At 48.7% G+C, this 14,592-nt stretch overlaps 1 protein-coding gene across 1 annotated transcript in view; it reads right to left on the bottom strand.

Moving 5' to 3' along the window:
• Window positions 1-14,592, bottom strand: part of CLSTN2 (calsyntenin 2) — a 623,667-nt gene that overhangs the window by 114,864 nt on the left and 494,211 nt on the right. The window contains exon 5 of the mRNA XM_059162790.1: window positions 9,541-9,690. Within this exon, the coding sequence (XP_059018773.1) occupies window positions 9,541-9,690 (150 nt within the window). The remainder of the gene's footprint in view (window positions 1-9,540; window positions 9,691-14,592) is intronic.

Genomic DNA, 14,592 nt, shown 5'->3' with positions numbered 1-14,592 from the left:
ATCGCTAGCACACCAGTGTCTGGACGGCAGGATGTGATGATATTGGTGTCTAGGCTGGCTAGGACTGTCCTCCCACTCAGTGACACAGACAGCAGGAAGAAATGGGTTCAGTGCTGGGAGCTGAGCTTCTCACATGTGTTATCAGTCCACATGGCACCCACCTGAGGAGGACAGGTAACTGAGGCGAAGTTGTCAAAAGAACTCTCCAAGGTCACGCAGTCAGAAAATGGCACCCAAGGCTGGCCTGACTCCTAAACCCACTTTAGTGGCTTCTATTCCTTCTCTCCTGGCATCCCCCTCACAGGTACCGTAGAGCCATTCCTCATGCCCAGACCAATTCTACCTTGTGGTGACCCTCTGAGATAGGTACGAGAGTCCCATTTTGCAGCTGCCGCATCTGAAGGTTCACAGAGGTTAAATGGCTTGCCTTCAGGTCCCTGAGCCAAGATGGGGTAGAAGGTACATTTGAACTCGGCTCTTTCTGGCTTCAGAGCCACCCTTCTGAAGTCCGGCCCCTTGTGACTCCCTGCAAGGAGAAATTCTAGTAGGCTGCAAATATTTGAAAGAACGATCAGTGGAAGAGGCTGATTGTGTGTGGCTCTGGGGCAGACCCGGGTCTACAGAGAGAGGGGACTGAGCATGGGTTCTGAATCAGAAAACCCAACACATGCATGGTTCCCCCTCTCAGCATCTGTGTGTCCTCAGGGAAGCCCATATGCTTTGGGGTTCTTAAGGGGTCATCTAAGAAGGCCGAGAGAGGGCCTTGCTATTCTGAATGAAGGTGGGTCTCTGAGATGGGCTCATGTGACAAGAGTGCTACCTCCCCCATCTCCAACTCCACAAGTCACAGTCCTCTCTCAAGGCTGCCCTGATGTCCAATCGCACATTTTCCTTACAACATCAAGGACAGGCTCTCCCTATAAAGTATGTCTTGAAATAGCTTGCATTGATATCAAAAGGTGGCCAGTACTCTCCTTTGCTTTGAGCCACATTGTAGGTGAAGGAGCAGGAGCTCTGTGTCTGCAGACGGAGAGGCCTGGGGTGGTTGTGGGTCCAGGAGGTAACTAGCTATGTGATGAGCATCTTAACTCCAATGCTCTCATCTGCCAAATGGGAAAATAATCAGCTTTGGGGGGATGGTGAGCAGTAAAGGAGCAAGTACAGGCATTACCATTAGACAGGGTTTGGCAAAGAGTAAATGCTTATACCCTGGTAACTGTTCATCTGACTGAGCTCTGTTTGGATGAGAGCAGTCTGCCTGCATCCCCCTCTCCCTTGGAGCTGAGATGATTGGCCCCAGAAACCTTCAAGGCCCATTTCCACTCATGCTCACATAGAGCCCAGGTGGGCCAGTTGGAAACAGGCTCAAGCAGGCACACTTTTGTCTAGCATGTCTTTGAGCACATTAAGACATCACAGAATCAGGGGCACCTGGGTGGCTCAGTGGGTTAAAGCCTCTGCCTTCGGCTCACGTCATGATCCCAGGGTCCTGGGATCGAGCCCCCCATCAGGCTCTCTGTTCAGCAGGGAGCCTGCTTCCCCTTCTCTCTCTGTCTGCCTCTCTGCCTACTTGTGATCTCTGTCAAATAAATAAATTAAAAAAAAAAAAAAAAGACGTCATGGAATCAGTAAACCAGCATCCTGTACAGAAACCATTTGTTGCAACTTAGTGATCGGCTGTGTCAGTGATGTCAAAACAGATTGTTATTCCTGGAGGAGTGCCCCTGAAGGCCCTCTGCCAGGAGCTCGGATGCTTGCCTGGCAGATCTGAGCAAACCCAGGAGCAGCTAGCCTGGGGTCACATGCCCGGAGTTAGTGGAATTTGGCTTCAGTGATGGCTTTTCCAATTATCTGGGGAGAAAGTACTCTATTGTGACTTTTAAAAAATCAGAATAAAGGGAACTAAAAAGAGCTGCTGTTCCTTGGGCCTCTGCGCAGGTGGGTCATGAGCACGGCCTTCCCAGGCAGCCTTGTGTCTGGTCCTCAGAAGGCTTTATTTTGTTTCTATGTGGAGATGCTGAACTAGGCAGAAGTGACTTTCCCAAGGATGGAGCATAGCTCAGAGCCCAGGAGGGCCCGAGGCCTGTGTGCCCAGCCCCCAGATGGTGCTCTTCCCACACACCCCACCCCACTGTCTCCCTCTGGTACAATCTAAAGCTCTAAAATCAAGAGCACTATGCTCAAACCACATAGTCTTACCCAACTGTACGAATTTCAGCGTGTGTGTGTGTGTGTGCGCACATGCATGTGTGTAAGCATTTATAGGATGGTACCTATTTTACTAATTTTAATCCTAACATTGTTTGCATGGTAACCTAAATTTTGTAAAGTACTTCCAAGCATAGGACCACTTTTGGCTTCCTTACCATCCTACAAAATGATTAGGCCAAGGGTTATGCTTCTCAATTTATTTATTTGACAGAGAGGAGAGAGCACAAGCAGGGGGAGCGGCAGGCAGAGGGAGAGGGAGAAGCCGACCCCTGCTATGCAGGGAGCCAGACACAGGACTCCATCCCAGGACCCCAGGATCATGACCTGAGCCGAAGGCAGGTGTTTAACCAACTGAGCCACCCAGGCACCCCTGGTTGCTTCTCTTCTGAATGGTCTCCCTTTTAGAGCTGGTTACATGCCCCTTTGGAAATTCCCAACCTGCTTGTTCTACCCTTCCTCCTGACACCTCAGTGTTCCCTGGGATAGGCTGATACAAACTCGAATTCTATCTCTGCCATTTATCAGGTGTGAGATACTGAACAAGTCACTCAAGCTGTTACCCTAAGTTTCCCCCATCTTTAAAATGGGCTAGAATTGCTTATCTCACAGGGCTATTCCTGTCCTCCATGCAGTGAACCTTATTTTCAACTCTCATATTCCTTTGCCTCCTTCTAAATTTGTCTATTTGGTGTTTCAGTCTTTCTAGGCTGTCCAGGATACTCCAGTAAATTACTTCCCACTAAGGTGTCAATGGATGATAATAGCTTCACACAGGTGTCAGCAAGCTTTCTCTGGAGAGGGCCAGAAAGTAAATATGGAGGCTTGGAGGGCCATCTGGTCTCTGTCGAAACTGCTCAGCTCTGTTGTTATAGTGCAAGAACAGCAATGAAAGAATATGTAAATGGAGGAGTGTGGCAATATGCCAATAAAACTTTATTTATGGGCACTAAAATTTACATTTCATGTGATTTTCATGTGGCCTAAAATATTATTCGTCTTTTGATTTTTTCCAACCATTTAAGATGCACAAATCATTTTATAGCCCACAGTAGTACAAAAACAGGTGGTCAGCTAGATTTGGCTTGTGGGCTCTACTTTGCTGACCACTGGGTTCAGAGGAATTCGTACAAGAAGCATGTGCATTTTAAGGGGGGAATTATCCTTTAGAACAAAACATCTGGTAACCTAATGGTGGAATCTCAGACCCACAGGCAGTACAGTGAGGGACAGAACTGAGGGGAAGGAGCCATCCTTTCTCCTGTCATCCTGACAATGGCCTTGTGCATCGACTTGCACTAAGGGTAATGCCATTATGTGATCCTCAGATGGACACAGCTTGACCTGCGGGGCCTTGCCTGTCTAAGCAAATCTGGGTACCTTCAAAATCAATGCCTTCCTTTTTTTTTTTTTTTTCCTTTTAAAGATTTAGTTACTCATTTATTTGAGAAAGAGACAGAGAGCATGCACAAGCAGGGGAGCAGCAGGCAGAAGGAGAGGGAGAAGCAGCAGGGTGCTGGACGTGGGGCTCGATTTAGGACCTGAGCTGAAGGCAGATGCTTACCTGACTGAGCCACCCAGGTGCCCATCAATGCCTTTCATATAGTAAAGCCTACTCCAGCTCTTCAGTGTACTTTCCCAATAACACATCTAATTTTGGAAGGGACAGGGTGAAGCCAGCTGACCCCTGGGACCTGGAAATTTTTTCCTCTTGGCAGGGTGGTGGGCAAGTGGACAGCTGTCGAGGGGACAGGGACATCTACTTGATGAAGCTTAGCAGCAATCTTTTCTACCTCAGACATGCTTGGCTGCCAGCCTTGTCCCCTTGCCTGTGGCGTCTCAGGGGATTTGCCTGAAAAATCTAACTTCCCTTGTTGTCTAGCACTTCGAATTGGCTTTTGAATAAATACATGACTTTAGATACTCTTCCAGAAGTGCTCCAAGATTAATCATCCTTCATCCTTTTCACTAGTCTCCCTGCCCCAGTCTCTGTATCTTAGCCACCATCTGTGTGGTTGGCCAAGGAGTCCTTCTTCCCAAGAACCCCCTCACCACACAGGGTTGTGAAAGCGTCTGTGCTCCCCAGTGCCCTTGAGGTAGCACAGGAGGCCCTTCCTCCGTGACCTGGTCCCCATCAGCCCAACCAGACTTCTCTCCCATGTCCCAGCCATACCACGTTCTTTCCCACCTTCCTGACATCTGTTCCCTAGTTTGGAATAATCTTCTCTGTGCTCAAACTATTATCCTTCAATATTTGGCCCAGGCACATCTCCCCAGGGCCCCACCACGTTAAGCAGCTCTCCTCCATGCCCCCAAAGCCTCCTCCAGCAGAGCTTTCATGCATTGTCCGCATCTCCTTCCATACTATGAGCCCTCATAGGTCATGTCTGCCTGTGCACCCCCAGCTGTAAGCACACAGCAGGACTCGGGAAAGGGTGAGCGAATTCACTCAGCAACGACTCCCGCCATGTGGCATGTGTGTCAACTCCTGCTATCTCACAACGCAAATAACTAAGGGAGAATTAATCTCCCCCAGCAGCTTTCCTGCTGCTGTCCTTTCCACACAAAAGTCCTAGACACTCTAGGTGTTCAGTAAATATTTTCTGAGTGACCTTCTTGTTCAACGTGAAGGCCATGGACCAGCAGCATCCTGAGGCGCCCCAGACTGCTGATGTCAGATCTGTGTTTTACCCCAGTGTCCAGGCGCTACGGGGCCCATTCTGCCCTATTTGATACGGCCCCTCCTCCCTGACCAAAGCCTCATTGTGGGATCCCGGAAACACTGAGACTGTCTGAGGCACCTGGAGAATTCTTCAAGCCCACGGAATAGGTGCTGGGAGAAGGGCCATTAACTGCTGTGGGCTTTTCCTCAGTGAGGAGGGGGGCAAGCAGAGATGGGGTCCCGTGGAGGCGGAGTCTGCAAACCCAATCTGACCTGGGGGCTCTGGATCCAGAACATTGACATGCCTGGTCAACAACATGTCTGGCAGAGAAATGGGGACGGGCCACTCCGGCAGTCGGCAGTGGCTCTCTCCAGAGTGAAACTGTTTCCATAAAGGGACATGAAATACTGAACTCCACGTCCCTACTGATGGAAGCAGATAACAGAACCGGAATCTGATGTGCAATAATAAAAGGGAAAATACATGGAGTCAGTGTTCTGACAACAATGTTTTCAGCTTGCCACATAGGAAGAGATGAGCTATGGGATGATGAAGGACAATAAAAGAAGGCATAAAGAGGGGGTGTGTTTCTCAACATAACATAACATATAAACAAACACACAAAACCCGTATCAGCAACCAAATTACAAATTATTTCTGTGGCCCCTAAAAGGAGGGATCCGCTGGGTCAGCTCTCCCTGGATCAGTTGCCATCCTGCTGGCCTCTGGTGGCACTACACCCTCTCTGGGGCTCTGATCCCTGAACAGGTGCGGATTCTTCCCAAAGTCCCCAGCCCCTACATAGGCCCAGGCTCGAGCACATATAACTGCTTGGCGAGAGGGAAACAGATATCACGAAGACTACAGATATCTGGCAGAGGAGGCAGGGCACAGGCCAGCCTTGGCATGTAGCCTTACGGCAGGTTCACCTTTTTCCTGCTTTCCAATAGAATCTTCTATCATCATAGTAAGCTGCTAGAGGAATACCATGAATTGTCAAAGCTCAGGACAAAACACAGAGATTTCATTCTCCCTTCTACTCACAAAGGTCTAGAGGGTACTGTCTTCTCTGGGCAGCTGAGAATAGGAGTGACATTCCCTTGGGCAAAACTCCACAACCCCTGTGCTGTGAGTTGACCCCTACCACCTGTTCAAACTTGCAATTTCAGAATACAGCAGAGAGAATCGAACTCATATCATTTCTGGGAAGACAAGGCCCAGCCATAGAAAAAGACGGAGAGTGGAAAATCCTAGCCCAAGGAGACAATGTCTTGGCTGAGGTCTGAAGGGGAGATGGCCACAGAGCCAGGGTCCGTGATGTCCTTGTGCACAGTTGAGTAAGGCCAGCAGCATGCTGGGAAAGCTGCAAACTCTTCCCCCCACACCCCTGCTCTGGAAGGGATTGCTGTGATGGGAAACAGGGCCATGCCCTGGGGCACCTCAGGAGTCTGGGAGCAGTCTGTCGTCAGCGTGGGAAGGCAGGGGAGGCTCCAGCTGTGAGCAGGGTCCCTTCTTCCTCCAGGACGGCTCCTGGGAGCCACTGAGGGCCGCAGGTGCTGATGATGCTGACTGGGAGAGCTCCCCGGGGAAAGGACACTCTTGAGCATGATGGATTGCTCGCACTGCGCTGCAATCCCCTCCTGCCTGGAGGGAAATGACTAGGAACAGGTACAAGAATTTGAAGTTCCAAACTGTGTTTGCTTGGTGGCTCTTGTCGTTTGCGGGAAATCAGCTCAGGGAGGAGTCTCTGTTCCAGGCACATACCTGTCGACCCCTTACTCATGGCTGAGTCTTATGGGCTGGAACAGTGGCATCTCCTGACCCTGGCATTCAAATTATTGACCGCCAGCCCTCCCCTAACTCTGGCCTCTCCAGCCTTGCTCCTCGTTCCCCATGGTCCTGACCATCTCTGCAAACCAGACTGGCTTCCTTTTACTCCTTCATACAGTGTAGGCTACACCCACTTCAAGAAGAGCCTGCCCTTCCCCCGAGGGATCTGACAACCTCTCTGGGGGAGGAGCGGCCTGCTTCATCTGTGCTTAGAAAGGAAAACCAGCAAAACATGACACACTCCAGCTGGGAGAGGAGATTGGATGAGAGACACACACTAGGGGCCAGGGGTGGTTTACTTTTCTGTGGAGAAAGGCACACTTCAGGCTATGAGGCTGCAGCCCTGACCTGGGGTAGAAGAGAGGACAGGCCCCAAGATGGGTGAGCTGGAGAGGAGGGCTGCCCACGGGCAGGAATAAAATGGGTCCACTTACTGGAAGGAGAGGACCATTCTCTGGCTCTGGGGGCTGAGACAGAACTTGCAGGAAGGCAGTGTGAGCCCTGCTATGTGTATCAGAGAACCTGGATGACTTGCCTACGTCTGAGAGCCTGCTGGGATGAAGGTGGGGAGAGAGACCTAATGGCTTCCATAGGGCCCATGCTGGAGGGAGAGGCACGGCGCAGAATCCCATGTCAGCTTCTGCCGCCAAAGCCTGCCACACTAGGCAGGAAAAGCCCCATGGAGTAGGTGATTCTGATGTTACACGTGCTTGAATGGTGTGATCTGACACAGTGAACGGATACCGGGAGTTGCTGCTCCCCTCTCTCTTCCTTCCACAGAAAAGTACACTTTTCACCATTCATTCATCCATCCAGCTCCTGCCAACCACCCACATGGTGCCCGGCCCTGTGCTGGGCACTGGAGCCACAGCAGACAGGCACGACCTTCGCCTCCAGGAGCTCACTGTCAGGCCACAGATAGCACCATGTCCCAGAGGGTTAGGTGCCCCACACAGGCTGCACACACACAACTCCATGTCATTAACATGATTTTTTTTGCTCACATTTAACAGGGAAGCGAGTACAAACTCCGTTAGGAAACTGCATTTAAATATAGGTACAAAAATGTAATCCCAACTCTGTAGGTGTCTCATTTATCAAAGACAAAACATTGGGATCTTTCTCCAGATATAGCTTAGTGTTTTACTTTCCTCACTGAAAAATCCCATTACGAGCATGTGCCCTGCTTAGAAGGCTTTTATATTCTTTCCAGGCTTTCTTTTCAAAAGCTAGACTTTCGCTGGCTTAGTCCTTATAAGTTAAAATAAAACAAGCTGAGTACTTCTTTCCTCTAACAGCTTTTCATTCAGGCATTCATTCATTCAAAGTCTATCTCTTGAGAACCAATCACAGGGGTCGGATATGTGCTAAGCCGGAGAAATTCAGCTGTGAACAAGAGAGACAGAGTCCTGCCCTCAGGTTCCATAGGGTTTAGAGAATTATACCAACCAGAGACCAGGCTCCCCAGGCTGGTGCCACATAGTTCCCCACTCAGGCTTGTTCCTTTTCCTCTGTCTCTTGCTTGATCCTGAATAGGCATTTCAAAGAGGGCTCTATATTTTTTTCTTTATGTCTCATCTGTTTTACCTGTGACTCCTCGACTGGGCATTTCATCTCCTCCACTTTGTTCAAAGGCAAACATCTCTGGCTCTTTCCAGAGGTGAGTTTAATTATTGCCTCCCATTTTTCTAGTTGAAAGATTAAGGGCGATAACGTGGTTCAGGGGAGGGGCCCTTGGAGAACCACCTTCTGAGGAGAGTGACCCCAGGTGGGTCCTCAGGTGTCCTTGCTTTGTGCCCCCAGAACCAATGCATGACTCACGGGCAGCCATTCCAAGTCTGATGGTGACCTATGGTGGTATCCTGGCATCAGTCTGTCTGAGAGAAATTCAGATGCTGGACTTGGCTAATGACGCCCTCTTTAGTGCAGTTTAAGAATGATATATATATAGAGAAAGAAAAACGGGGAGACCATAACAGGGGCCTGAAGCTTCAAGACACAAAGCCACAAAATGGAGACTCCACGAAACGCCCTAAGTTTTAAGTGGGCGGCAGTCACACAGGAAGCCGAAACAGCAAGGGCTGAGCCACCAAAACAGGGGCAGAGGTACCTCCAGCCTTCCTGCCTGACCACTGGGATATTCACCCCACTGTGAGAGCTATCATTATTCCATAAACCATCCAGTTCTCTGCAAGATCCCTCTGCGCAGCTGGCCTCATCTTCTTATTTCCCTTAGGTCAGTGCCACATCTCTGTCACCTTGGGGGGTCCCGAGCAACTGCTCTGTCTTTGCACACCAAAATATATATACCATGACAAAAATCCACCTCCCTCCAAGACCACAGCTTCTCCATTCCCAGAACCAGCATTTGAGAAACTCCTTCATCAAAGGCTGGGTTCAGGGACCCTAGCCTCTGCTTGTCACCTTTGGTGCTGGCCCAGAGAACAGGACAACCTGCCCCAGGTCCGGAGTGATGTTGCAAACCTGAGGCATACTAGCTAGACTCATTCCCTTAGATAAAGTGAAGAGGCTTGCTGGCACTTTCTCCTGAGCACTGAGCGATAATTACTATTGATTCCAAAGTGTCATGAGATTTTAGAAAGGGCGCACTGGACAAATGGGGCACGTGACCATGGACGAGTGCCCTCGGACGTTCTCAGCTGTAAAATGAGGGTAATACATCCCCTAGGAGTTGTAAGAATCAACAGCAGATTCTTGCAGCAGAGTGACCACACTTAAAGAAAGTCCTCTAGCTATACGTTGTGATAATAGGTCTAGTATCTTCCACACACCCAGTCAAGCTGCCCTCACTCAATGGGATAGACAAGAGAGGGCCCACCTTGCCAGCCAGGCTTGCAAACCGGCTTCACATCCACCTGCACCAGCGTGTCCTGAGCAGCGGGTTTCTGTCCACAGTCATAGGCCGTCACCAGGATCTCATACTGGTGTTGCTTGTCGTAGCTCAGCTTCTCAGTATTTCTGATGTTGCCTGAGAACACAGGGGTATGCTTCGGATCAAGTCAACCACACTGCAGTTCTTTTACTTTTTACCTAACTGCCATTTATTTAACATCTACCGTATTATTCATTTTAGGGGAAGAATTTAGTGCAGCTCTGTAAAATTCCCTCTTTACTCCTCTAACCTTCGTTAGAATGGAATAACCCCTTTCCTCACCTTCTTGTACAAACAAAGGTGAATAGGGGGCATGGCTTTTCACATGTGGCCTGCTTGTTGGCGTCTGATTCCAGGAGCCGCTGGCTGGAGCCACCCAGCCGTGGGACCGGACTACTAGAGAATTCCAAGCACACAGCTGGAACCCAACTGGTGTGTTTGTTAGCCGTGTGTTGTCAGAAAACTCCCTCCTAAAGTGTGCCCGTGTCCCCGATGATGTAGGGCACCAAGCCTCATCCGCTATGAAATCTCTGGGAAAAAGATGGGATTCAGAAATATCCCGACACGTATTTTTCAACATCTGGGCTTGTCGCCAGGAATGTGCACTGCCTCTTCTCACATTATTTTGCTACCAAATGGGAAGTAAAATCAATAAGAAAACATGTGACCTCTCTTCTGAAAGCTACACAGAATAACAGATTCCTTGCCCTGGTGGCAAAGACATTTTTCTTCTCCAAGAGAGACCAAACCATTTTTCTGGGCCACTTGTGAGTTCTTGTGGGTTGATGCTATCTATAATTCAGAAATAAATATTTGATAATTAATGAGTGAAATTCTGATTGGACTACTTCTGCTGAAATACAGTTTCGGTTCCAAGGCACAAATAAAGGCCTCATGGGCCTTGAATACTTCTCGGGTTTTGATACCAAGAGAGTGAAGTCTTCCTTTGCGGGAATAATTTCATTCTTGCTTTTCTTCTGATAGCAGAGCTGACAGCAAATTACAACTCCAATGTTATCATTATCCTTCAGCAGAAGTGAAATTAAGAAAATGGAAACTTAAAAGCAAACAAACCAACACGCTAATAAGCAAACATGGAATGGCTGACTCAGGTATATTTTTACATTTCATCAAAACTAAGGGAAAACTCCCTGATGAGCTTGCTTTCTTCCCTTTCGACGGCTATCTATGGCCCGTGTAAACGGAAGCAACAGAGACTAAGGCAAGAAAGCCTGGGGAATTATCAAAGTCACGTCATGTTTTACAGATCGGAAGAGTTGACGCACCGATCACCCAGCACTAGTGAAATGGTCCTTGGTGCCAAGGCCCTGGGCTTGCAGGAGCCAGGCCTTCGAAGGCAGGGTAGAGATCTACAAAGCTGCCCCAGACTTAGGAGCATTTGTTCCACTGCCTGTTCCAGACTGTTTCTAAAAGCGTAATAGCAGCCTCCAATTTGAAGTAAAATTTCATTCAACAAAGCCAGTCAAAAATCTCCAAATGAAAATGGGTTTGATGTACTTTTGGCCCCATGCCTAGTGTTCAGAATCACTCCCTACCCTGCCACCCCCACGAGCTCAGGTCTCAGTTCAGGGCACCCCCAGGGCTGGAGCAGCTCAGTTCTGGGTTGGTAACGTTCCCTGTGGGTTCTGTTAGCAAACAAGTTTGTGGGAACTGTCCTCACAGGGGAGGGATTCTTGCAGGTAGAAATGCTGCAATAGAACCCCAGGAACATCAAATTGAATTTTGAACACAGAGTTTTAACTTTCCTTTTCTTTAAAGGTAAACAGCTCTCAAAAGATTGCCCTTTCGAAAGAGGAAGGCTCAGGGCTTGCCGGCCATGTGACATTAAGCAGACCAAACACTACTGACCATGGTAGAAAAATAAACCCACAGGCCAGCCAGCCATGGCCCCGTGTGCAGCAGCGGCGCCCCCTGGCAAGTCCTAGTGAGACTGCCTGAGAAACGAACGTGACTCGCCATCACCACCGGCTTCATGAGTGCGAGAATGGCTTTCACTGCCTGTAATTTGAAGCCTTGGTCAAATATATGTGTCTAATCATGTGACCAATGATTGTGCCGGGCAGAGGCCTATTCAGACAAGACACACATTTAAAAATGTTTGGAAGTTCAAAAAGCCACCCATTTTGCTTCTGTTACACCTGTATTATTTCCCCCACATTTGAATGATTTCTATTAGTAATGCCTTCTTAGGAGACCTGAGGCCACAGTTAGCGCAGGTGAATAGGGGTTCCTTGACCTGTTTCTCTGGTCCAGATGAACCTGTGGAAGCTAGCTCTCCAGAACAATCAGTACCTATCTTGGATATTAGTGAGTGTATATTATTTTATTTTAATTTTTTTAAAGATTTCATTTATTTATTTGACAAAAAGAGAGAGCGAGAGAGCGAGAGAGCATAAGCAGGGGGAACAGCAGAGGGAGAAGAAGGAGGCTCCTCACTCAGCAGGGAGCCTGATGCAGGACTAGATCCCAGGACTCGGGGTTCATGACCTGAGCCAAAAGCAGAGGCAGAGGCTTATGACTGAGCCACCCAGGCTCCCCATTAGTGAGGGTATTTTAAAACTGAGGCAGGGTAGAAGGACAGTGAGACCAGCATGCTGACCTGTACCCTCTTTCCAGTGGAATTTAACTTGGAATAAAATTAACCACTTTGGAAAATTATATAGGCTAGTCACTTTGCAATTTGCTCATGCCTTTTGGGGATGCGATTCCACATATAGAAAACTGGTTCCAGGAAAATAATAAAAATTGCAGATACAGGTGCAAGTATGTTCATCTAAGTGTTATTTCTTACAGTTAAAATTAATACGGAAACTGGATGCTTGCTAGTAAGGGAAGAACCATGGAAGGAGTCTCTGCATCAGATAGGATGTTTTTAGCTCTAAAAGCAGTAATTATGAAGCATTCTTAAGGGTGAAAAAATCCATACGATTGAACGTTAAATGAAAAAGGGAGAATAAAGAAAAACAAGGGAAGCATGGCCCTACTTTTGTTATAAAACTTCACAGAAAAAGTCGCGTTGCAACATCAATCACGGCTATCTTTGATGGGATTACAGCTGATTTATTTCCTTCTTCCCATGTTTCTCCTTTCCAAATTTCCTACAAAGGGCACGTGTTCCTTTTCTATTCAGATGGAACAGAAATGTTTTCATTTACTTTAAAATAAGCAGACTCTGGGGTGCATTTTGCCCAGAGGCAGCAGAGTCCCATGACTCACCAGGGCAGCCTCCTGCCAGAGAGAGGCTGCCCCGGGACCCCACAGGTGCTGGAAAAGAAGAAACGTCTGCTAAGGGGTGGCCGGGTGTCCCTGAGACCCCTGCTGCTCCCTCTGGTCATCCCTGAACCTGGCTGAGGGCTCTGGTAGTGCCGACACTCTGGGGGGTGACTTGCTGGCAGTGCAACCATCCTTTCACACAGCCATTGGTACTTAGCGTGCTGGTTAATTAATTAACTAACTAATTAATTAATTAATGATTGGTTAATTTTATTATGTTATGTTAGTATGGTATTCAGTTCCCATTTTACTGACGAGGATCTGAGGCAGGGTTAAGTAGCTTGTCAAAGATCTCTCTCTCTTTCTCTCTCTCTCTCTCTCTCTCTCTCTCACACACACACACACACACACACACACACACACAAGTAATGGATGTAAGATTCAGATGCAACTTTGTGGCTTTGAACTTAAAAACTGTAGCCTTGGGGCGCCTGGGTGGTTCAGTGGGTTAAGCCTCTGCCTTGGGCTTAGGTCATGATCCCAGGGTCCTGGGAGGGAGCCCTGCATCTGGCTCTCTGCACAGCAGGGAGTCTGCTCCCCACCCCCCTCTTCTGCCTGCCTCTCTGCCTACTTGCAATCTCTGTCTGTCAAATAGATAAATAAAATCTTTAAGAAAAAAATGTAGCCTTGCCTTCCTGTCAAGCATCACTGCGAAGTCTGGTGACAGTATCACTGGTGGAAAGGCATCAGAGCCAACACTCGGGGATCTGGGCTCCAGTCCCGCTCTGCCATTGGGGTTAGAGGTGCTGTTAGGCAAGCACTCCATACTTTAGGACTCAGGTTTTTTCATCCATTCAACGAGACTGAGGATCTAGGCCCTGCTGACCTCCTAGAGACCAGCCAAGCGCCAGGAGAGGATGGTCGGGAAGCCATCTGAAGAGAGTCCAGAACTTCCTGAGAGGGAGCGGGTGTCACCAACGCAGTCACCTGCTCATGTTTCAGCCTGGAAGTCCATGGGGAGTGAATGACCTTCATGTCCCAATCACCCGGGTAAACATCTGGTGACCGCTGCACCATGAAAGGAGCGTTCCCTCTCTGCCAGGGACGTTGCAAGCATCATCCCCTGGCACCGCTTCCCTGAGACCTCACAATGCCACAAGGGACCAGGGCAGTTTCTGCCGTGATTTCACAGGGGAAGAATTCAAGCAGAGGGAGGCCGATAACCTCTGGTAGGAAGAGGTTGAGTTTTGGGTTAAGACAGGTCAGGCTGAATCTAGGTTTACCCTCTCTACTGCCCTGCTTCCTGTCTTCCTCCACAAATAAAGAGCCTGGGCAATTGAAGGGGCCAGGAACTATCTACCTGCAGTCATGAGGCTTCAGTGAGGGAACCCCAAACTCAGTAGCACTTTCTCTGATGTGCAGGCAAATAATGTCTTCAAGGAGTCCAGAAGGTCGCTGTGATAAATGATGGATCAGGGCCAGTTGGGAGCAGCCGTTTCTGCATCTGCCCCCAGGTCCTGCCTTCATTACTTGGAGAACCACTTTTGTAAACCTTGCTTTCGGGGGCCCACACTCCCTGGGAGTGCCCACTCTACTCTTCATCTTATGTTGTAACTAGTGTTGGAGGCAGAGACTTGGCAAAGGACCATTACTCACTTTTAATGAGACAGCTAGGGAAATAAATTGGCATATGTTAGCGAAATGGCTCATCAAGGTGAGTAATTATCTTCATGACTGGGGCAGTTGACTCTCAGATGAAAGGAT

Source organism: Mustela lutreola, chromosome 2 (assembly GCF_030435805.1).
Source record: "Mustela lutreola isolate mMusLut2 chromosome 2, mMusLut2.pri, whole genome shotgun sequence".
NCBI lineage: Eukaryota > Metazoa > Chordata > Mammalia > Carnivora > Mustelidae > Mustela > Mustela lutreola.
The sequence above is the reverse complement of the archived record's forward strand: the minus strand, read 5'-3'. Positions and strand labels throughout refer to the sequence as shown.